General features: G+C 42.7%; 1 protein-coding gene across 1 annotated transcript; it reads right to left on the reverse strand.

Moving 5' to 3' along the window:
• Nucleotides 1-326: 326 nt before the first annotated feature.
• Nucleotides 327-25,408, reverse strand: COQ5 (coenzyme Q5, methyltransferase). The gene is made up of 7 exons (XM_089653293.1): nucleotides 25,190-25,408; nucleotides 16,785-16,934; nucleotides 12,517-12,741; nucleotides 5,853-5,959; nucleotides 3,554-3,642; nucleotides 1,947-2,058; nucleotides 327-604 (listed from the first exon to the last, which is right to left on the reverse strand). The coding sequence occupies exons 1-7, from the start codon at nucleotides 25,356-25,358 to the stop codon at nucleotides 503-505; spliced, it is 954 nt and encodes a 317-aa protein (XP_089509419.1). The 5' UTR covers nucleotides 25,359-25,408; the 3' UTR covers nucleotides 327-502.
• Nucleotides 25,409-25,867: the final 459 nt, after the last annotated feature.

Consider the following 25,867-nt stretch of genomic DNA (forward strand, 5'->3'; position numbering starts at 1 on the left):
ATACAGTGCTTAGAGCCAGTGCAGCACTTAGTGAAGGAACACGTTCATTAGAACCAGCTTGGTCCAAATGAACTATTTAAAGTCACAGGAAACCTGGAGATCATCTGTAATGAGTGCTGGATGATACACAAGTGTAGTTTTTGTAGAAAAGGGAAACTAGGCTTTAAGAACAAAAACTGGATCCTTTGCTTTCACTTTGGCATTTCAACAACCAAAATTTTTAAGCATATAAAAATTCCTTAGGACTGCTATCTACCACACATAAAGCTGGTCTGTGCACCATTACCATGGCTGTTTTTCATTTCCCATTATACTTCTCATGGGAATATCATACCATGTGACCATATATTTTATTAGAGTACAAAAGTTTTACAGCAAATTTTATTACAAAAATAAGTTACATATTCTATTCAGCAAATATGTTTTCATAAATTACAATAGCAGTTTTTTGTGTTTGTACAGTGTCGTGGTTCTGTTAGTTTTTTGATTCCTGCATTTTGTATCATAATTTGAAACCTGAATGAACAGCAACAACACCTGATGTTAGATTGTGATAGTTCACCTTGAAAAAGCCAGCATCTTCAATCATCTCTTTAAATTTCTCCTTAAGTAAAAGATAGTTACATATCAATCACTGAATCAATGAGAAATTTAGCATTTTCTATGTATATTCCATCAGACATAAAATAAATAAATAAAATTCAGCTTTAAGTAAACTGCCATAAAACACCTCCTCCCTTCCCACCTGCACTCAAATGACATCACAGGTGAGTTGTGTACCCTACTACTGTACTAAACATCTCTCACATAATGATGTGTAAGCACCAAATCAATGCAGTATTGCTGAGTCCGAGTGGCTTAATAATGTCACCCCAAGAACCTAGGCACAAAGTGGGCTGAAGGAATCTGGCACCATTTAACTGAGAGCACAGAGGATATCTAGTGGCAAAAAGGTATTACTGCAGGGGAAAGCGCTGGACTGCATGTAAGGGTAGCAGAAAAAGTGGGTTTTAATTTTAGCTTTTATCGGGATGTTTAGCCATATCAACCAAAAACATGGCCATAAACTTCACTTTTTCACAAGTTTCACTTGCATCCTTTCCAAATCCCATCCAAACATTGCAAGACACCGCATTCAGAATTGGACATCCATGTCTATATGAATGGAATATCCCTCTGCATAATTGCATGTATCTCCTCCCACAATCCAGAAACATTCTAGCAAACTGTCTGGCATACTGATTTGGCTTCCTTAACTGTCACTAGGGCCCTAGGAACATTAGTGTTAGCATCTTCTTGGGACAGAAACTTAAATAAGCTAACTTCTTCAGATTCCAATATAATCTCAGTTAATGCTCACTTGCATTTCATCTACCTTAATGGCCAGTTCACAACTACAAGTGTTTCAGTGTGCTTTTTTTTCTGCATCCAAAACATACAGAAAGTAGGTTATATGGTCATCAGTGTCATAGTTCACATCAGTGCTTGCAGTTCCAGTGTGTTCTGGTTACAGTAAAAAAAACAAAAACAGGTTGCCTTTTTTCCTGCACAGAACTGTACTGGAATGTGGTAAAACGCATAAAAAATGCATCGGAACGCACATATCCCTATTTAAACTGAAGAAAAAGAAAGGGGGAAAAAAATGAGCCAAAAAGAATCAAACGCACAGGAACACGTCTAAAACACACACGCGGAAACGCATCTGGACTGCGTTTCCATAGTGTGAACCGGCCCTAAAGCATACTGGTTGTCTTAGTGCGACATATTTGTTTTAAAGATACTATAGATCAGGTATATGAAAAACTTTACACTCACACTGAAAGCAACCTAAATTCTGGTATCTACAAACTTCTGGTGATTTTACTGCAAGTTCAAAAGAAATTAGAACCATTTCCTAAAACTGGAGCAGACAGGAATGTGTGACACCAATCAGTTATGAATATTACCTGCGGAGGGAAGCGTCGAATACTCTCTACTAAATATTGATAAGATTTCCAGTCTCCAGCTATGACTTCTCCTAGCACCGGTATAACCTGGAAACTATATAGATCATAAAGCCTGCCAAGAATAAAAAGATAGGTAGTAATTGAGATTCTAGATTCTATTGGGAATGCTGGTTTTATGCAGAGATATACACTGCAGACCTTTCTACCTTTTTTTTCTATTGTCATTCTTCCTTTCAGAAGGATCTTAACACCAGTGTGGTTATTTGCTATTGATATGTGTAATTTAGCTGACTGCTCACTGTATTTTAAAACATGAAATTATCACAACCCAACAAGCATTCTCAGTTTTCTACAGATAAGTGGGTTGTTGTTCTTCACTGATCTGAACATGGTCTGAACCTTGCAAGCGATGATCAAAAAAGCACATTGCCTACAAAGACCAGGCCATAAATGGGCACCCTAAACATGTCATTCTGCTGAAAGTTTTTTTTGGCGATTTACATTTTCAAGTACCTAACTTTTTCAAACCTATCCCTAATAGAGTATCGGGGTGTAAAGGGCAAGTGCATATTCGGCACTCTTGAGTTCCTGTCACAGGTATTAACCTTCACAGAACTGGAAGATTACAGCTGTGGAGTATGGGCTGAGGATGGAGGACTGTGGAATTAAAAGAGAAAAAAAAAACATACATACTTGCAGTGCAATGCTGCAAGCTGTCCCCCTCTAGCTCTAAGCTCGAGAAGTCTGCTCTGAGCAAAGAGCAGTAACTGTCAGTCACCGGTCCATGTTCTGCCCCTCCAGTGTTCCCTGGAGCGCCAGGCTGTAGAGGGTGCAGGAAAGGCTGGCTCAGGCTCTCTGTGGCACGCTAGGTGGAGCCCTATATTATTGTCTGAATACATCCAGAGACTGGAGCAGCTCAGTAGCATCAGTTGACAACGGGCTTTAGCCTGCTTTCGGCTGATTTTGGGTCACAAGAAAGCACAAGTGCATTCCTGTGGTCAAAAGAGCTTTGGCCATACTTCTCCTTTATTCACCAGTGGGTGTAATAAGTTATGAAGTAGGTGCAGCAAGTCAAGGGGGCGAGAGCAACACACTACACGTCCCTCCAACGTCCTCACTGATCTATCTGACTGTAACTGCCCTTTACGTTATAAAGGAAAGTAATAAACTTTTAAAGGGGAAACTACTATTTTTTTTTATTGCTGTTTGTTGCAAGTTTTTTTTTCTTAAACTTTGTATGCATGTACAGCTTGAGATTACAAATGTACATATTGCTCACTATATGTGCAGGTTTTGCTTAGAAATGCTTCATATTGATCTCTCTCAATGCATGTCTATCAGTCAAGATGGGCTGACTAACAACTATACTTTTACGTTGCTGAGATTTTACCTGTTGGTAAGGGAGGCTGAATTCAGTGAAACACAAATAATCACTAGGAGGAGTATCTACAAATCTTTATATGCAATACAAAAATGAAATATAATACAGCAGACCCATAAAATGTGAAAGTTGCATTGGAAATTAAAGATAAATTCAAAAGTCCAAAAGGTGTTTAAATTTCATTAAGCTGAAAGAAGCTGCAATGTATTGTAAAGTTAGTTGTTACCTTGCTAGTAGTGGATTATTGACTTGGCTGAATTCCAGACATAAGAACCTTCCTCCTGGTTTTAACACACGATAAGCTTCTTCAAGAGCCTTTGAAAAAAAATTAGGATTTTTGATTTACCTGTAAAATACTTTTGTTAGCATACATTAGGTGACTTCTTAATATTCATAACTACTTAAATTATGCTGCCACGTCCAAATGAATGGACACTGGCCAAAAATATGTAGTCCTTCCCTTTCCCTAGACATAATCCCTACTAGTTCATGAATCCTCAGTTCTGTAGAAAGCAATGAGGAACACAGATGAAGGAAGGGATCCCTGTGTCCTGTAAGGTACTGCAAGTAAGCATTTTACAGGTAAACCAAATATTCTAATCCTACATCACAGGACACAGGGCTTTTTCAAATCATGCCTACTTGGAATATCCCAAGGCACTGAACAGGAGTGGTGGGCAACACAGCCACAAGGCCTAAATGCCAAAAACAGAATAGGGGAAAACCCACTACAAATTTGAAAAATTATAATTTTTGGTTATAAACTAATTTGGGTTATTTTTTTTTACTAAAAAGATAGATGAATACATTTTGGCCAAGATTTAAGAAGAAAGATTTATTTGCAAAATTTTATAAGAAAAACACTTTTTTTTTTCAAAATGTTTGGACTTTTTCATTTATATAGCAAAAAAATAAAAATCCCAGTGGTGAATAAATACCTCCAAAATAAAAGTATTATCTGTCTCAAAAAAATGCTAATGTAAATGTAAATCACACTTCATATGGCTACAGTGTTGCATGACCGTGCAATTGTAATTCAAAGAGTGATAGCGCTGAAAGCTGAAAATTGGTCTGGACAGGAAGGGGGTGAAAGTGTCCGGACTTAAAGTGGTTAAGGAATGCTTCTTGGTCTTTAATGTCTCTCCAGCTGTTTTTCACCTCTATTTTCACATTCTTCCTTAGGGGTAAGAGTGTGTTTTTACCCACAGCCACAGCTTCTGAATGAAGGCATCCAAGGATGGCCCAAACAAACGCTCACCCTCAAAGAATAGCCTCTCAAGTTGTTTCTTCGGCCAAAACAGCACTTGCACCACAGAATCCTCCTATGAACGAACAGTACATGGTGTCCAGCCTAAACAGCTGCTGTATGGAGTCCTCCCAAGGCATCAATGGAGAAACTCGAAGCCCAGGGGAAATCCTTCAGGTACACCTAAATGGCTGGGTCCCCTGGTTCCGCTTAGCTGGAACGAAACATACACTTTGCCCAAGAGCTTGGAAAACACTCACCACCAGTTGTAATGTTGCATCAACGCAGGAGAAGGACACCTTAAAGAAGGCCTCCAAATGTTTATCTGTAGTGTCTTTGAAGACCAAGACCTCATCCACCGGGGCTTTTAGGGTCTTATTTGAGTAGGAAATGGCCACATGAACAGACCAAGAACCATATTTTTTTTCAGAATTTCCCCTGCTTTGGTTACTGCTGAGTGAATCACTTGGGTGGTGAGAACACCTTCCCCAAGCGAGCCTGATTGGCATAGATCTCTTCTTGCAAATAAGTATGCACTGAAAAAGACGGGATTCTTAAGCAGCCACCAGGACCCAAATCCAGCAACTTTCAGAGAAGAGGATAACAGAAGTAGCAGCTTTAAATTCTTGCATACTGCGTGCTCCAGAAAACCTAATGTGATCTTTTGCGACTGAGCTTGAACAGCACTGGACTCAGATTACTTCTGAGAGGACTCCTCCAAAAAGGATACACAATCCTTCCTGGCTTCCATCTCCTTCTCATCTTCTACCAAAAGATCTTTCTCTGACACTTTTTCCTTCCACAAAAAGAGGAGGGCGGGAAGGTAGAGTGCCTGCGCTTGCATTCCAAGCATTTTGACACAGTAAAAACCAAGAGCTGTTCATGCAAATAGAAGTGGTCACAGAAAATTCCTCTCTAATGTTTGTGTAATGTGTGTAGAAATATTTGTTGGTCCTGACTGTAGAAACAAAAATGTGCTAGTATATGAATTTACATTGTTTATTTTTACAATTTACCTCTTTGTGACAATATACATTGATGGTGAAAGGTTCTCTTTACGGTGTCATCAGGAGCCCATACAGACTCTTGATTTCAGCTCTATGTCCATCAGAGGCAGATTAAGAAGACGCTGGAACCCTTTCTACATGCAATGGTAATGGAACACTAAGCTTGTTTTGTCCCTCTGGATGCCATGACATTTCAGATATGGCCTTTACAATCAAAGGGGTATAGTATATGTAAACCTTTCAAAAAGTAATTTTCGCTCATTTTCACTTACCTTCTCTATATGGGTCACATTTCGAATGCCAAAGGCAATGGTATAAACATCAAACTTGTCATCAGCAAAGGGCAGTTCTTCAGCATCACCAGCTACCCAAGACAAACCTAAAAAGGAAATAAAATCCAGAACTTGTTTGGACACCAGTCAAAAGATGTGTTCTTTTTATGTGTTCTTGTTCTGAAGGTTTCACCAACTTCCTTAGCCCCATTCTGTGTTTGTTATAACAGACCTGGATCTAGAATTGCCAGTATTTCAAAAGCAAGCTATCAACTGTCAACATTATAAAGTCAACAAAACAGATTTGGGTACTTTCTATACAAAATTAGTTCCACAATCAGAATGGAGCCTGTCTTTGCTGATCTCTCCTTTTGAAAATGCTAATTATCACAGCGACCCACTGGCTTTTCTTTGACTGTCCTGATCTGCATACATGTGACTCAGAACACACTATAACCAGATGGTTTGCATAACAGAAAAGAAAATTGTGTTTTTGGAGAGTGTCATTGATTGCATGCTTCATAATTTTCAGTTTACGTTAAAGCGACAGTAAACTTTCACAAAAAAAAATAATCCTCCTGCAAGGTAATATATTGTGCTAGTATGCATTGCATACTAGCACATTATGAAACAGTTGCCTTAGAACAAAGCCCTCCAGCAGCACACTGTCACCGCTGACAGGGCTTCTATTTTCACCCGATCTTCCTTCTGGGTTTGAGGGCACTTGAATAGCCAAGGCGCAATGATATCACTCCCACGCATGGGAATCATGGCCGCAGCACAGAGCTCTGAAGGTACAGCATGGGTATGCCGTTCCTTTAGAGCGCATGCGCGGTGATGTCAGCGGCTGCACAGAGATTATTTCCTAAACTGTGCACATTTAGGAGACATTCCTTGTACCTATAGGCAAGCTTTACCAGCGGTGTTTACTACCACTTTAAAAGAATACGGAGGCCATCTAGCATTATCTATATCTATCTGTAACTAGGTGAACACAATTGAACGGCTCACTACAAAGCAGCAATTAGCTACATTTTTACTCCACACTGTGCTGTGTTGCCCTAAACTATGGCTCACATCAGGGTAAGGAGCTTACCATTCTAGCCTGCTTCCGCATGCCTCAACATTCCTCATTAGTCCCCTGCCTGTTAGCACACCCTTGCCTATTTAATAATCAGGTCTTTGCCTGATGCCTGGACCGCCATCTGGATATAACAGCTATCTGGATATAACTGGCCAGAAAGCTACATCACTTCTATTGGCCCAGTCTTCTGGTCTACCTACTGCCACAATGACTGACTATACAGCTGTTGAGGAACCCAACTATTTCCATTCCCAGCAAACACCTGCATCTCCTGTAGTATCATTTTTTGTAGCTTGGCTACAGAATATAGCATCATGTAATAAGTGCTGCCAACAACCATATAGCTCTAGGCCTGCTTGCCTTAAGAGAACAGGGGCTGCCATAGGTGAGGCTACATTAGCTAGCCATATTTTCTGGCCATCTCTATAGGAGTGAGCATTACAATCAGATGCTTTACAAATACAGACTTACCTCACCACCACTTCTCTGGGAGAGTGTTTGAAACCTGAGCAGTCTAAAATAATACAAACACTGGATATACCTATATAACAGCTGCCTCCTTTTAGTGCATGTAGGCAAGGGATATATATATATATATATATATATATAAATCCTCCACAAAAGAAAGATTTTTAGAACACATATGTTACAAAGGAATTAATCAGCTTTAAAAGCCAAATGATGGAATCTGTCCACCTGCCTGATATCCAGAAACAGAAGATTTTCAAGAAGACTATTCTGCATCTTTTTGCACCAAATGAGCTTTTATTATGTTATCCTAGGTTTTATCAATACCTACAACTGCAGCACAACATTTCTTCACAATCTAGGACATCTCTGCCTATATTTAATTCTACAGCCTTGGTTTCCATGACAGCACAGGCCTTCTCACAGAAAGTACTAATAATTGTTTTATGTGAATGTCTATGTCTTCATATACAACAGATGGGATCCACACCATTCAAAAGGAGCATACTAATGGGGTCATCACGGCAATGAATGCATACGAAAGAAAATATATATATGACCACACACACACACACACACACAAAAAAAAACACTAGCATTGAAAAATTTTAGAAATTATTATATCTGTGTATTTTTGTATCCTAATGTAGATTACCATAATGTCAGTATATGTATCCGGACTTTTCTACTTGTGCCAGAAACAAATATAAAATAGAAATAGGCCCTTTTACAGGTAAACAGTGGATGACATATTGAAACGTATACCATTATGAAGGTATATCATACTCTTTCTTCTTTGTTAAAGTTTTTGCAATTACTTATTTTAGGAAGCATAGATTCGATTCCCCAATAATGCATGCAAAAGACTTTTGTGGTTTTCTAGCCTCTATAGCATACACTAGCCTTAATCCAAAGCACGGAGTGTGGTTCCTCTCTGATCTCTTCTGTCTGCTGCATAAGTCACAGAAAAGACTTTAACCACTAGCCTACAGGGCACTTATACCCCCTTCCTGCCCAGGCCAATTTCCATCTTTCAGCGCTGTCGCACTTTGAATGACAATTGCGCGGTCAAACAACACTGTAGCCATATTAATTTTTTATCATTTTTTTGTGACAGATAGAGCTTTATTTTGGTGGTATTTAATCACCTCTGGGTTTTTTATTTTTTCTTAAAAAAAACAAAAACCACTGAACATTTTGAAAAAAAAATGTTTCTTAGTTTTTGTTATAAAATTTTATAAATAAGTGATTTTTCTCCTTCACTGATGTGCGCTAATGAGGCTGCACTGATGGGCACTGATCGACACTGATAGGCATTGACAGGCATTACTGATGGGCACTGAAAGACAGCACTGATACATGGCACTGATAGGCAGCACTGACTGGCACTGATAGGCGGCACTGATGCGCACTGATAGGTGGCACTGACTGGCACTGATGGGTGACACTGAAAGGCAGCTCAGATGGGCACTGATATGTGGCATTGATGTGCACTGGTAGGCACTGATGGGCACTGGCACGAGACACTGATGGACACTGACAGGTGGCACTGCTGGGGCTACACTGATCATCAGGGCAAACTGATCATCAGTGCCTTGATGATCAGTGTACATGTCCCCTCTGCAGAAAGCCGATTACCGGCTCTCCTCTCGAGCTGTCAGCGTGACAGCTCGTGGGGAGAGAAATGCCGATAACCGGCATTTCCCTGTTTACATGTGATCAGCTGTGATTGGACACAGCTGAACACATGACCGAGCCGACATCTTCAGCTCTTTCCGTGATCGGTGATCCGCTGTGTCCTAGGGACACAGCGCCGATCGCCGCGCATGCGCAGTGAGAATGGGAGGACGTCATATGGCGTCCTCCCAGAACAAGAGAACCACCTTGCGCCCGTCATATTACTATATGGCGGGCAGGAGGTGGTTAAAGTAGAACTATAGGCAAAACTGTTTTTCATTTTGGAAAGCGCAAGGAAGAGTTATAACCCGTCAGTTTTTTTTTTTTGCCATGTGTGCCCCATTGGGGACTTTTCTCTTCACTTTCTGTCCCATAGCCAAACAGGAAGTAAGAAGAAATCCCTGCAAATTATGGGAATTCCTTGGGGACACCCAGGTCAACAGAAGATTTATCCGCTATTACTTTTCTGGGGACAACCCAAAATTTGGGGTTTTCTTTTATTTTCACTTTCAATGATAATGGTAAACAGGATAAAGAGAGAGTGAATCTCCTTAATGGGGGCAGAGACTGCAATAAAAACTTGCCTGTCAATGTGACTACAAGGTGAGTCTCTGGCTTGGAACAACTTCACAGACACGGACTTTTGTCGAACAGTTCTTATCTGTATACTTGTTTCAGGTCAGTGACTAAGTACTGGATCCAGTCAGCCTTAGACCTCGTTCATGGGCCTACATAAGCATACACCAGTTTGAGGGCCGTGTTTGCTTTGACAGAATGCACAGGTGTTCTGTGCATCCGCATGCATACAGTCATGTCAATTGGGACACAGCGGCTTCATGCGCACAGCCTCTGCTCCTAATTTGACATCTGTCTGGGTGTGAGTCCCTGAACGCAGACAGTGTGCTGTCAGGGAGACACAACCACAAAAATTTCACGCATGAGAATTTCCCTTACATTGGAAAAATATCCCCTCACTTTCCTGTTCAGTCTACAGGACAGGAAGTGAAGGGAAAATCAAATTCATAAATCCTGTATATTAATAATACCTCCCTCCCCAACTTTATTCTAAATAGGGAAAAAAGTTTTGGCTTTAGATATAGTTTGTTACTTACTGTACAAGCCTGCAATTTAAAATGTTCAGGAGCGAAAGTTGCAATTTACAAATGCAAGTCATAGCAGTGAATTAGCCTTTACGGCATGTCTCCATTACAGTTTATAATAGCAGGCATTGTGCCTGATAGGGAAGTGTTTGTTTTGTGCTGTTTCAGTTAATCCATGGTGCCCTTTTCATCATGTGCTGTTTATTTGTAAAACAAACAATATATCCACTTCAATACTGCAATAAGTATATATATTTTGTGGTTTTGAAGCGTTTACCAGGGCCATGGCGGCAGCTATGAGCCATAACCCCTGTATTAAAATTTTCTGCAGCTGATGCTCTTTCAGCTAAAACCGATCCAAGTGGTGGCTAATTAGCCCCTAGATCACTTTGAGAAGCAGTGGGAGGGGTCCTCCCGCTGCTCTCTGGTGGTTTTCGGCATCACCTGTGTCACTGGGAAGTCCAGAATCCAATACGGCAGTTGCAACGGCTGGCCATAGAGGCGACCAGAGACAAGATAGTCTATGTTCATCTTTATGGTCTAGGAGACCGAAAGTGATGGCATGACGTCACTTCCAGTTTAGGGCAGATGTAAAAACTGCCATTTTGGGGGGGGGGCTTTTTTTCTTAATCTGATGCTTTCCAGGATGGAGGAGAGATCTGGGGTCTTATATACATGTCATGTCATTACTGTCATGCTTTATTATCACGAGGGATGTTTACATTTCTTGTGATAGCAATAAAGGAGCTAGAAAAAAATTAAAAAGACAGTGTAAAAAATAATAAAATAAAATAATTTAAAGTGCCCCCTCACCCCTGTGTTAATGCACAGTGGTCACACCCACAATAAACGGTGTTCCCAACACAAAGGTGAGGTAGTGATGCAAATGTTATAGCGAGAGGAATAATTCTAGCACTATACCTCCCTCTGGAACTCTAAACTGGTATCCTGTAAAAAATTTTAAAGTATCACCTATGGAGATTTTTAAGCAGCTATTGCAGTTTTTCGCAATTCCACAAGCATCTGCAATTTTAACAGCTTTCTGACCGCCCTATAGCAGATATATTGCTACAAGGTGGCACGGGTGTGCAAAAATCACACGTGATTTTGCATTTCCGGATAGGGGTCGCATGCACTCTACCCACGCCGCCATTTGCGGCCGTCAATCACCAGGTCCCGAGCATCTCCGACAGGAGGAGAACTGTATGTAAACAATACAGTTCTCCTCCGTCAGCTCGTGCACACTACTTTGGATGGCTGTGTATGGCACAGCCATCCAAAGCAGTGTGATTACAGTGAAGCACACAGACACAAGTAAAACAGCACACAGTTAACCCTTTCATCACCCCTCATGTTAACACCTTCCTACCCAGTGCCATTATTACAGTGTCAGTGCTTTTTGTTTAGCACTGATCACTGTATTGGTGTCACTGGGGATGTCAGTGACATCAAGTCAGTTCCCCCCGTGTCAGAATGCCCACAGCAGTCCCGCTATAAGTCGCTGATCGACGCCATTACTAGTAAAAATAAAAAAAAATAAAAATTCCAGTATCTATACCACCATTTGTAAACGCTAAAACTTTTGTGTAAACTATTTAATTTTCATGTATTGGGATTTTTTTTTTTTTAGCAAAGACATGTAGCAGAATACATTTTGGCCTACATTTATGACGAAATTTCATGTTTAGAATTTTTGTTACTGGACATATTTAATAGCAAACCATAAATAATATTGTTTTTTCTCAAAATTGTCAATCTGTTTTTTTTTTCCACAAAAAAAAAAAACGCACAGGCGACCAAATACCTCCGAAAGAAAGCTCAATTAGTGTAAAAAAAAAAAGTAAATTTTATTTGGGTGCAGCATTGCATGACTGCACAATTTTCAGTTAAAGTAACGCAGCGCCGTAACGCAAAAAAGGGCCTGGTCAGGAAGGGGGGGTAAATCCTCAGGAGGGCAAGTGGTTAAAGTGTAATATGTTGGGTATCCATTTACTCAGCGTAATGTATTTTATATTTTACAAAAAAAAAAAAAAGGGTTATATATTGTGGGGTTTTTTGCATTAAAGTTCATTAACGTGTATATTTTTCAAAGACAATGCGTTTGAAAAAATGCTGCTAAAGGCCTCTACTAAAAAAAATAAATATATATACATATATAATGTTTAGGTGTTCTAAGTAATTTTCTAGCAGAAAAATGCTGATTATTACTTGTAAACAAAAAAAGTGCCAGAATAGGCCTGGTTCTTGTGGATATACATACACACACAAAATCATACCAATGCTACAGTCTCCCTTTTAAGGTTTATGCTTTCCTAGTCTGTTAACTCAAACTTACCGTCAGAGTAACCCATCTGCAGTAACTTTTCCTTTCCAACTTTCAACATCTCCTTATTAATATCGCAGATCACAGCCTGGGATCCCATCAAAGACCCTAGCCCATCATGGCTGTATGATTTTGAGATATCTGACCAAGACATATTCTGCTGAGATTTTAACTGGTTGCGAATCAGTTTCTCTCTTTGTGCACGTATGTAATTGATAAAGCGAAATGCAATATCTCCTGCAAGGCAAAGAACATGATTGAAATATAGAAACTAATACTGTACCTCCATTTAAAGTTAGTATGAAATTAGTCAGATAAGACAAAACAGACTGAAGAATTGCCAACACTGTTCAATAAACACAGCAGCTGTGCTGAATTCATAAAGTCCACCCAACTTACCACTGAACTCCAGTTAAACAATGAAATAGTAAACTACATACACTATATTTCCAAAAGTATTGGGACGCCTGCCTTTACCATCACATGAACTTTAATGGCATCCTAGTCTTAATCTGTAGGGTACAATACTGAGTTGGCCCACCCATTGCAGCTATAACAGCTTCAACTCTTCTGGGAAGGCTGTCCACAAGGTTTAGGAGTGTGTCTATGGGAATGTTTGACCATTCTTCCAGAAGCGGATTTGTGAGGTCAGGCAGTGAAGTCAGACAAGAAGGCCTGGCTTGCAGTCTCTGCTCTAATTCATCCCAAAGGTGTTCTATCAGGTTGAGGTCAGGACTCTGTGCAGGCCAGTCAAGTTCCTCCACCCCAAACTCACTCATCCATGTCTTTATGGACTTTGCTTTGTGCACTGGTGCGCAGTCATGTTGAAACAAGAAGGGACCATCCCCAAACTGTTCCCACAAAGTTGGGAGCATGAAAATGTCCAAAATGTCTTGGTATGCTGATGCCTTAAGAGTTCCCTTCACTGGAACTAAGGGGCCAAGCCCAACCCCTGAAAACCACCCTCTCCACCAAACTTTACACTTGGCACAATGCAGTCAGGCAAGTATTGTTCCCCTCCCAGACACATCCATTGGATTGCCAGACAGAGAAGTGTGATTCATCACTCCAGAGAACACATCTCCACTGCTCTAGAGTCCAGTGGCGGCGTGTTTTACACCACTGCATCCAACGCTTTGCATTACACTTGGTGATGTAAGGCTTGGATTCAGCTGCGCAGCCATGGAAACCCATTCCATGAAATCTCTCTACACACTGTTGTTGTGCTAATCTGAAGGCCACATGAAGTTTGGAGGTCTTTAGCTATTGACTCTGCAGACAGTTGGCGACTTCTGTGCACTGTGTGCTTCACCATTTGCTGACCCCTCTCTGTCATTTTACGTGGCCTACCACTTTTTGGCCGAGTTGCTGTTGTTTCCAGTTGCTTCCACTTTGTTATAATACCACTAACAGTTGACCATGGAATATTTAGTAGCAAAGAAATTTCACAGATGGACTTATTGCACAGGTGGCAACCTATCATGGTACCACACTTGAGTTAACTGAGCTCCTGAGAGCGACCCATTCTTTCACAAATGTTTGCAGAAGCAGTCTGCATGCCTAGGTGCTTGATTTTATACACTTGTGGCCATGGAAGTGATCGGAACACCTGAATCCAAAGGCTAGGAGGGGTGTCCCAATACTTTGTCAATATTGTGTATAAGGGATTGGTTTTACCTGTCAAAGGATTTGTAATACTGTCCATCGGGTCCAAAGAATTACAAAGCCCTGCCAAACCTACTTTTCTCTGCTGCAGTCATGCAAAGGTCACCTCCCTGCCCAAGCCTGTGAGTGGAAAGTGAGGGCAGCAACAGACTGATGAAATAATCTCTCCCCAAGCAAATATACATGAAGAACACCAGACTAACCCCATGTGCTGCTCATCCTTGTGGTAGTCGTGTTGTAAGCTAATATCAAATAGAAATCAGATATATTAAAATCTAAACTTAAAAGGATAGGTTCATTTTTTTTTAAAAGAAGATAAATGCACTTTTTTGCAGGTAAAAAAATATGCATTTATTATTTTTTTCTAATGAGCCATAAAGCATGGCCCCCGTGATCAGCAGATCGCAGATTAAATGTCAGGCTCCTGCAGACTCCCAGTAAAGCTGTCTGCCAGTACCTTCTATATGGAAAGGCAGTTACTGAAATCCAGAAAGATCAATAAACTAAGAGAGCACTGACCAGTGCCCTCTCTGTTCATTGAGAACTATAAGCTGTCTGCTGCAATGAAAAAGGGTACTTGTAGTCCATTCATTTACAGGGAAATGAATGAATGACACGGCCATGTTAGTACAGTTCCACATGGCGGCGCTGTATTTGAATTGTGACAGCGAGTGCAGGGAGAGTATGAAAATTCAAGACATTTAGCAGGTAGGTGTCTGCAGTCAAAATGAATGCTACGTTTTATTGTTTCACTGGAGTATACCTTTGAGGTACTCAATGACATTAGATGACCATTCTTTTAGCAGGATATTTTTGGAGGCACAGATACTCACAGAAAATCTCTGTTATTGACACATGGATGGTTCTGGTAAAAAAACATAATTAACCTAACTTAGTTAAAAGCAGGACCAGAGTTATCTGCAGACATATATGAACACTCTCTATAAAAAAAAAAAAAAAAAGCATGCATGTTGATGTTCCCTTAAGGCAGTGTTTCTCAACTCCAGTCCTCATGGACCCCCAACAGGTCATGTTTTCAGGATTTCCCTCAGATGAAACAGCTGTGGTAATTACTAAGGCAGTGAAACTGATCAAATCACCTGTGCAAAATAATGGAAATCCTGAAAACATGACCTGTTGGGGGTCCATGAGGACTGGAGTTGAGAAACACTGCCTTAAGGTCAGATATAGTTGTTTGATGGTTTACCTTTTATCAAGTGTGTAACGCATATGTGGCGGCAAATAAAGTGGACTTTACTGCCCAACCACTGCACATATGTGTCCACAACTGCCCGAGGTTGTGTGCTGAGAATACACTGTGTCTTCCCAGAACACTAAGTGACCTGTCATTGATAGTTCACAGTTACAGCTTTTGATTGGGAGCCTATAGGACAAGCTACCAATCATCTGACAACTGTGAGAGCCAATCGCAATGATCACGTGATGGAGAAGTTGTACCACCTCCCAGTCTTTAAAGCCTAAAAGTGTTACTAAACCCACAACAGTAAAATTGGTCTGTATATGCAGTAAAGTATGCTTGTTAGACCCACTGTGGAGCCTAAGGGGTTAATCCTCTGCATTATGTAAAAAGGATGTTTGATCCTATCTTATCCCATTCTTCCACGGTCCCCAATTCATCTCTGATGATAGAACAGAGCTTTAGGGGCAAGCTGTGCATGCTCAAGTTGGTGTGTATTGCTAGGTAGAGTACATGTGATCAGCACAGGACCAATCAGCACTGTCCAGACAGAGGGTCAGGGGTTCTGCAGCCTCATAGAACAATCAGGGGAGAATTAAAACTTCTCCTACAAAGCTTTAACCAGTGCTCTGTTGGACACTGATAGAAGTCACAAGACTGTTCTAACTGCTAATAAGAAAAAAAGGTGTTTAGCAGTTTATATTTCTTAAAATAATTGCATTTCCATATACTGTGGGAGACCAGATATAGTGAATGCAGGTTCCTGGGTTTAGTAACGCTTTAAGGGGCTGCTGGGAGGTTGCGTTAAGGGGGTAATCATATTTTTTGACAACTAAAGGTAATCAAAATTTTTGACTGCTAAGTTTTTGGCCTATGTTTTTGGTTGTTTAAATGCCTTTAAATACTGTGTATACAGTAGCTATAGAGTTTACTGTAGCACTTGCATGACACTACTTCATATGGCCCTTGTTCCGTCCACTCCCCTGTAATCCCTAAGACTGGATTTTTAATGCCTTTAACCTCAGTGAGATGACCAGAAGCTGTCATTTGTGTTTCCTAGCTGCCTGTGTCAGCACATTCTTCAAACCTAGCATGCGGTGCTGCAGATTTGATATGGTGAAACCGCATGAAACAACCCTGGTAATCACAACAGGGGAGTTAAGAAGCGAGAACTGCTTCAACTGAAAAAAAAAACAAAACATAGCACAGGCTACTCAAGCCCCCTCCCCCCTTTCCCCCAAATGACTTTTCAGATGTTGTTATCTGATCCAGAACATGTAAGTGTACCCAGAATTAATTTACAGCCTATTGCCAATGCAAATGCAAACATGCACTTGGGCATAGGTATGTTTGTAAATAATACTGAAACAGTGTCTACTTCATTTTGAGATAATTCATTATTTATTCTAATTGTTACCTGTCCCTCCCGCCACGTCTAGCAGCTGAGTGCCAGGTGTGGGATTCATATGACGTATCAGCCAGTCTTTCCACAATCGATGAATTCCCAGGCTCATCGAATCATTCATAATGTCGTATTTCTGAGCAACACTCTCAAATACACGATAGACTAAAAAGATAAGAGGTTAAGACAAATTATATGATCAAATTATCGTGGATCATACAGTAATGGTTTCTCATACAGGGCCCCTTAAAGGGCAAGTTTGTGATTAGATAAAAAGTGCCCAGCCCCTACTCCCTATGCCTCTAACTTACTCTTATGCAGGCCATAGACGGGTCGTTCGATCGGCCGGCACTAACCCCATAACTTCTGTCCCTTGCAGAAACAGGGGAGCACACCACAATGTGACAGCAAGAAGAATAAGAAGAATTCCAGTCCGCAATTATATTTTCTATGAAAAAGTCTTGTGGTTGCAACAAATGTATCCATTTGTATCCAAATAAAAACATCTGTATCCAAATAAAAACATTGTAATACATTATTTGGATTACAATGTTTTTATTTGGATTCAAATGGATACATTTGTTGCAACCGCAAGACTTTTTCATATAAAATATAACAGCGGACTGGAATTCTTCCTTCTTCTTCTTGCAGGTCACGGCTCATGCGCATTTTTTTTTATCGGTAAAACGATCGGCCGATTTGCCCATCATTGCCGGGAAAATTGGCCGATCGTCAAAATTGGCTGCGAATTTTGCAACATGCCCGATAAAAAATTTGTGCAAAAGCCCCGAAAAACAGCCGACCAATTAACCCACTAACGGTGCAAAAAAAAATCGGCCGATTTTCGACCTGTCTATGGCCGGCATTAGCTAACCTCTGCCCCACCCAGGTGCACTCCAGTGGCGATGACGGACTTCCACAGGGTGTTTAAATCCCCTTTTCAAAAATATTCAGCAACTTGAATGGGCCATACAGACCTTTGATGACCGGCCCTCTCAAGTCTATGGGAAGTGTCTCATATGTACAAAGCAGGAACAACATGTGGATGTAGGACAAAATTTTCTCTGCATGGCAATCCTTTCACTGGATAGAGGTTGCTAATAATATGATCACTAGTTTGCCCTCAGAAGTCAAATGCAGTAGGTTTTCCAAAGCTTCTAAGTTGCTTTGATGTACCTTTGATGTTGAATTGTATAGAAAATATAAGTTCTGATGAAAGCAAAAGCCCACAAACGTAAGCTCTAATAAATTGTTCAAAATACAGCTTTGCTTTATATGTTTACATCTGGCCACCCCTAGACATACATTGTGGTTCAGTCTGGATTCATCTGCAAAACTGACAGACTGATCTAGACTGAACGAACGTGTGAAATGGGCCTTAGGAGACACTCACCAAAACCCTAAAGGCTGTTAAATTGGGACAAGTGCCTGTGTTTGCACAGCCTGCAAGCAGCACACGAAAACATGGCCCATTCACAGACTATTGGTGTCAGTGCCCATTTAAATGAGGCCATAAAGTCCCAAAACTCCTCATACTGGGATTCATAGGTTTCCATCAAACTACATGTAAAGACACGTTAATAATTTGATTTGTCGTGCTCTAGATTCCAGAGGCAGAAATGTTTTAAACATAACCTCATCAATGGTATCTGAGAAACAGAAAGGACTGCTAATAGGCAAATTAGTCTACTTCTTAAACCAGACAACCTGAATAATTTATCACGGCCCACCCCTACCATGATTACTGGGAGCATCACTGCCTATGTACCTGCTATCACTATTCTCAGTTATGACATGTTGGGAATCAACAGTTACTGTTTTTTATTTTACCAGTTTCTCCACATGTTGCTACACCTGTTAGAACCTCAGGGACACCAGCCAATTTTGGTTGTATGCTACCAAAAATCAGCATATTTTTGTAGTGGGTGTGCACAGGTGATTTTTACAATCATTCTATGCATGATGGTAAAAAACCTTCAGTGCACAGTTTCCTCTGCAGCCCCCCCCCCACGTATACTCACCTGATCCCAATTCAGCGACGTGCATGACAGCAGAAGCTCTCCCAGGTCTCTGCCTCCTCATTGGCTGAGACACAGCAGCAGGAGCCATTGGAATTTCAAACCACTTTAAGGCAGCATTCCCATTGATTCGTAGCAAAAATGCGCTAAAAAAGCATAAGCGCTTTTACTGTGTTTGCTGTGTGCTTTACACAGCACACGTGACTCAAAAACTGCCTCAATAATGCAACGCGAGTGTGTTTTTCCTACGTTTTCCATACTTTTCAATGGGGAGGTGCGTTTTTGGTGTGTGCTTTTTACTGTACCAAAAATGCAACAAGCAGGATTTTACTAAACACAGCGGACCCACAACGGATCAGTGTGAAGAGTTCCATAGGATTACATGGTAACACGTTTTTCTTACCCTTTTTTTTTTCTTTTCTTCAGCACAAAAGCGGAAGAAAAGCGGATCAGTGTGAAAGCAGACTAAAGCTTACAAACTGCTTGTAAAGGCAGGAAATGTTTTACCTTAATTAATTCCCTACACTAAGGTAAAAAAATGTCCCAGCACTTGTGCCAACCCCTCACCCCCCTTTATCCTTACCAGCACATGTGCCAACCCCTCACCCCCCTTTATCCTTACCAGCACATGTGCCAACCCCTCACCCCCCTTTATCCTTACCAGCACATGTGCCAACCCCTTACCCCCCTTTATCCTTACCAGCACATGTGCCAACCCCTCACCCCCCTTTATCCTTACCAGCAGATGTGCCAACCCCTCACCCCCCCTTTATCCTTACCAGCACATGTGCCAACCCCTCACCCCCCTTTATCCTTACCAGCACATGTGCCAACCCCTCACCCCCCTTTATCCTTACCAGCACATGTGCCAACCCCTCACCCCCCTTTATCCTTACCAGCACATGTGCCAACCCCTCACCCCCCTTTATCCTTACCAGCACATGTGCCAACCCCTCACCCCCCTTTATCCTTACCAGCACATGTGCCAACCCCTCACCCCCCTTTATCCTTACCAGCACATGTGCCAACCCCTCACCCCCCTTTATCCTTACCAGAACATGTGCCAAACCCTCACCCCCCTTTATCCTTACCAGCACATGTGCCAACCCCTCACACCCCTTTATTCTTACCAGCACATGTGCCAACCCCTCACCCCCCTTTATTCTTACCAGCACATGTGCCAACCCCTCACCCCCCTTTATCCTTACCAGCACATGTGCCAACCCCTCACCCCCCTTTATTCTTACCAGCACATGTGCCAACCCCTCACCCCCCTTTATCCTTACCAGCACATGTGCCAACCCCTCACCCCCCTTTATCCTTACCAGCACATGTGCCAACCCCTCACCCCCCTTTATACTTACCAGCACATGTGCCAACCCCTCACCCCCCTTTATCCTTACCAGAACATGTGCCAAACCCTCACCCCCCTTTATCCTTACCAGCACATGTGCCAACCCCTCACCCCCCTTTATCCTTACCAGCACATGTGCCAACCCCTCACCCCCCCTTATCCTTACCAGCACATGTGCCAACCCCTCACCCCCCTTTATCCTTACCAGCACATGTGCCAACCCCTCACCCCCCTTTATCCTTACCAGCACATGTGCCAACCCCTCACCCCCCTTTATCCTTACCAGCACATGTGCCAACCCCTCACCCCCCTTTATCCTTACCAGCACATGTGCCAACCCCTCACCCCCCTTTATCCTTACCAGCACATGTGCCAACCCCTCACCCCCCCTTATCCTTACCAGCACATGTGCCAACCCCTCACCCCCCTTTATCCTTACCAGCACATGTGCCAACCCCTCACCCCCCTTTATCCTTACCAGCACATGTGCCAACCCCTCACCCCCCTTTATCCTTACCAGCACATGTGCCAACCCCTCACCCCCCTTTAGCCTTACCAGCACTTGTGCCAACCCCTCACCCTCCTTTATCCTTACCAGCACATGTGCCAACCCCCCTTTATCCTTACCAGCACATGTGCCAACCCCTCACCCCCCTTTATCCTTACCAGCAGATGTGTCAACCCCTCACCCCCCTTTATCCCTACCAGCAGATGTGTCAACCCTTCACCCCCCTTTATCCTTACCAGCACTTGTGCCAACCCCTCACCCCCCTTTATCCTTACCAGCACTTGTGCCAACCCCTCACCCCCCTTTATCCTTACCAGCAGATGTGCCAACCCCTCACCCCCCTTTATCCTTACCAGCACATGTGCCAACCCCTCACCCCCCTTTAGCCTTACCAGCACTTGTGCCAACCCCTCACACCCCTTTATCCTTACCAGCAGATGTGTCAACCCCTCAACCCGCTTTAGCCTTACGAGCAGATGTGTCAACCCCTCACCCCCATTTATCTTTACCTGAGTCCTATTTTGATCCAGCACTGTGCCCATCTGCAGCAGTGCTCTCCTCTCCCTCCTCACAAGACACTGGCTCCTGCTGCTGTCAATGCTATGAGGAGGGAGTGGAGGGGTACGGCTGAGTCGCAATGTGTGTGTCTATGGATACACACAGCCCAGCTTGGGAGTGAGCTCTCAGGTGCGCCACCATAGGAAGTGGCTTCCTATGGAGGCACATAGAGAAAAGGAGGAGAAGTAAGCACCAGTGGGGGAACCCAGAAGAGGAGGTTCAGGCCTCTTTGTGCAAAACCATTGCAGGTAAATATAACGTGTTTATCATTTTTTAAAAATGTTATTGTTTACAACTGTTTTAACCACTTGCCCTCCTGAGGATTTACCCCCCTTCATGACCAGGCCATTTTTTGCGCTACGGCGCTGTGTTACTTTAGCTGACAATTGCGTGGTCATGCAACGCTGCACCCAAATGAAATTTTACGTCCTTTTTTTCCCATGAATTGAGCTTTCTTTTGGTGGTATTTGATCGCCAGTGACATTTTTTATTTTTTGCGCTATAAAAAAAAGAGAACAAAAGATCATCAATTTTGAGAAAAAAACAATATTTTTGTCTCTTTGCTATTAAACATATCCAGTAAAAATATTTTAAAAATCTAATTTTGTCATAAATATACGCCAAACTGTATTCTGCTACAAGTCTTTGCTAAAAAAAAAATCCCATTAAGTGTAAATTAATTGGTTTACGTGAAAGGTATAGCGTTTACAAATGGCTCTATATATACTGGGATTTTTACATTTATTTTTACTAGTAATGGCGGCGATCAGCAACTTATAGCGGGACTGCGGCAGACATTCTGACACTGGGGGGAACTGACATCCCCAGTGACACCAATACAGTGATCAGTGCTAATAAAAAGCACTGACACTGTACTAATGGCACTGGGCAGGAAGGGGTTAACATGAGGGCGATCAAAGGGTTAACCGTGTGCTGTTTTACTATGTGAGCATGCTGCTTTGTATTGTTCTGCTGTGCAGAGCAATGCAAAGCAGCATGGTGGTGCTGACAAGGGAGAGATCTGTATTGTTTACATACAGACCTCTGCCCTGTCAGTGTTCATCAGCGATCGCTAGGTGCCAGAGGGGAATCTCTGGCCGGGACTTGGTAATCGACAGCTGTAGCTGCCAATGGTGGCGCGGGTGGGGCAGCACGCACGCCCCTTACCCGGAAATGCAAAATCACCTATATATACGGGATTTTGAGTAGTTCTGCTATAGGGCGGTTGGGAAGCTGTTAAAAATGGGTCACTTTTTCCCACAATAATTTTCCTCATTACCACCTGATTTACCCCTGTAAATTCCACACCACTATGCCGTAATTGCATGCAGTTGTGGTTCAGCCCCACAAACCTGCATGGGCCTCATTCAGCAGCAGTAACTTCCATCAAATGCGACATGCTGTTTAATTTTTAGCTCAGAATGTGTAAACAGCCCAGAGCGGGTTCAGGTCTGTGCACAGGTGGGAGATAAAAACAAGGCTCAAAAATCCCAATAGCTTTAGTAACATTACTTATGATGTTATGAAGGATGGCCAACATGGTGCAGGCAGCTGAATCTGGGAGAAATCTTCACTGCAGGGATGTCTGTTCCATATCTCCCAACATTTTGAGAAGGGAATGAGGGACCCACCTGTCAGCAAAGGGGTGTAGGCATAGGACGTCATTGGAATGTCAGTGGCAGTTAGTTCCCCCCCAGTGTCAGAATGCCTGCTGCAGTCCCGCTAAAAGTCACTGATCGCCGCCATTACTAGTATAAATAAAAATTCCAGTATCTATACCGCCATTTGTAGATGCTATAACTTTCACGTAAACCAATTGACACATATTGGGATTTTCTTTTTAGCAAAGACATGTAGCAGAATACATTTTGGCCTAAATTTATGATGAAATTTGACTTTTAAAATTTACTGGACATGTTTTATAGCAACAAGTCAAAAATATTGTTTTTTTTCTCAAAATTGTTGGTCTTTTTTTTTTCTTGTGTGCAGCATTGCATGAACGCGCAATTGTCAGTTAAAGTAACGCAGAGCCGTAACGCAAAAAAAGGTCTGGTCAGGAAAGGGGGTAAATCCTCTGGAGGGCAAGTGATTAAAAGGGGGAGCAAGGGCTGCCTTACATGTGAATGTGTTGTTTCCTGGGGTCACAGGGACAGGAAGGCGGTAAATCCTCTGGAGGGCAAGTGGTTAAAAGGGGGAGCAAGGGCTGCCTTACACGTGAATGTGTTGTTTCCTGGGGTCACAGGGACAGGAAGGGGTGTAAATTCTCTGGAGGGCAAGTGATTAAAAGGGGGAGCAAGGGCTGCCTTACACGTGAATGTGTTGTTTCCTGGGGTCACAGGGACAGGAAGGGGTAAATCCTCTGAAGGGCAAGTGATTAAAAGGGGGAGCAAGGGGGTTTAACCAGATGGTATCATACCCCATCAAGACTACATGTATTGTTCCCACAAACATCCCCTTTATGTTTCCAGGGCTGTGGCTTCACAGGTACTTTGGTTCATATATTTTGGGATTGCCCGACCATATCTCTGATTTGGCGCAGGTTATCTGAGGTGGCTACCTCATTGGTGGGTATCCCAGTGCAATTGTCTATACAGACCTGTCTATTGGGGGCTCATATCCCAGGAGTCTCTAATGACATTATGAGATTGATACATACTATTTGTATTGCCACTTTGTGGGCGATTACCTCGCATTGGAAGTCCAACACTGGACCCTTAACCACCGTTTTGCATAGAGTTGATGCTGTGATGCTCATGGAGCGTATTCATTATACCCTATTGGATAAGATGTGCTTTTTTGATAAAAAATGGGAATCTTGGAAGGATTCTAGACATTTATTGCATGTTTAATAACATCCCAAGTGAAGGTTGACTGGTATATACGGTTGACAGAAGTAACATTCAGCCTACTTAATCGTTTACACATTTCATGTACTTGCAATCTACTTTTTTCTATTTCCTCTCTCTCTTATATTAATATAATTGTATGTATTGTACTTTTCAAAAGTGCCTTGTTTTTGCTGTATCATTTGAAACTGTACTGTTGTTTTACAGTCTATTTTTGCAAAATAAAAACATTTGTAAACAAAAAAAAAGGGGGGAGCAAGGGCTGCCTTACATGTGAATGTGGTGTTTCCTGGGGTCACAGGGACAGGAAGTGATTAAAAGGGGGGGGGGGCAAGGGCTGCCTTACATGTGAATGTGGTGTTTCCTGGGGTCACAGGGACAGGAAGTGATTAAAAGGGGGGCAAGGGCTGCCTTACATGTGAATGTGTTGTTTCCTGGGGTCACAGGGACAGGAAGGGGGGTAAATTCTCTGGAGGGCAAGTGATTAAAAGGGGGAGCAAGGGCAGCCTTACATGTGAATGTGGAGTTTCCTGGGGACACAGGGACAGGAAGTGATTAAAAGGGGGGGCAAGGGCTGCCTTACATGTGAATGTGGTGTTTCCTGGGGTCACAGGGACAGGAAGTGATTAAAAGGGGGGGGGGCAAGGGCTGCCTTACATGTGAATGTGGTGTTTCCTGGGGTCACAGGGACAGGAAGTGATTAAAAGGGGGGCAAGGGCTGCCTTACATGTGAATGTGTTGTTTCCTGGGGTCACAGGGACAGGAAGGGGGATAAATCCTCTGGAGGGCAAGTGATTAAAAGGGGGAGCAAGGGCTGCCTTACATGTGAATGTGTTGTTTCCTGGGGTCACAGGGACAGGAAGGGGGGTAAATCCTCTGGAGGGCAAGTGATTAAAAGGGGGAGCAAGGGCTGCCTTACATCAATGTGGTGTTTCCTGGGGTCACAGGGACAGGAAGTGGGGGAAATCACCCGAATTAAGACAAAACCAAAAAGATAATGCTGTCAGCTAGATTTCCTCTTGCTCACTATAGGGAAGCCTACAGAAGGGTGGACCATTCCAGTACTTGTGGGACTACTATTGGGAAGAGATGAGAGCTGTTTACACAGGAGGACAGAAGTCCGGGGGCGGGGTTACCTCTGTCCCCCTTCTCCTCCTCAGAAACGGTCTGGAAGCCGAAGTGAGTGTCCCTCCCCGAGCTGTGTGTGTGCTGAGAGAAGAGACAGCCGGCTGTCCCCCTCCTCCACCAGGGCCACAGCACCGGCCGCCGCCAGCACCGGCTCACCGCTCTCATGGGCGCCGCCATAGTCTAGGTGCGCCCCACACGCTGACCTCTAGTAGGGGCGGGGCGCTCGATGTCACATGGGAGGGAGGAGAGACTTCAGGACTGCTAGTCTGCCTTGAGAGTAGGAGGTTGTAGTATGAGATATGTGTGTGGGGATCGGGGGAAGTACACAGGAAGATTGGTGTGTTACCGAAAATAGGGGACGGGGGGAACACAGTATGCATGGTGGGTGTGGTTATGCATGGTGGGTGTGGTTATGCATATTGTTTTTGTTTGCTTTGATATACACAGCAGGAGACATGAAACCCTCCCCGCAGCGCTCAGTGCTTCCCCCTACTGACCTCCATGTCACTTGAGGCCTGCAGGGAACTAAGGAGCTTGCCGCTATTGGAAGGCTCAATTTCCCAGTGGAGGATTTCTCTTAAAGTGCTGCTAAACCCACAACAGTAGAATCAGTCTGTATATGTAGTAAAGCATGCTTGTTACACTCACTGTGGAACCTAAGGGGTTAATCCTCTGCACTGTGTAAA

Source organism: Staurois parvus, unplaced genomic scaffold (genome assembly GCF_062004578.1).
Source record: "Staurois parvus isolate SC_StPar_1 unplaced genomic scaffold, SC_StPar_1.0 ptg000704l, whole genome shotgun sequence".
Classification (NCBI taxonomy): Eukaryota; Metazoa; Chordata; class Amphibia; order Anura; family Ranidae; genus Staurois; species Staurois parvus.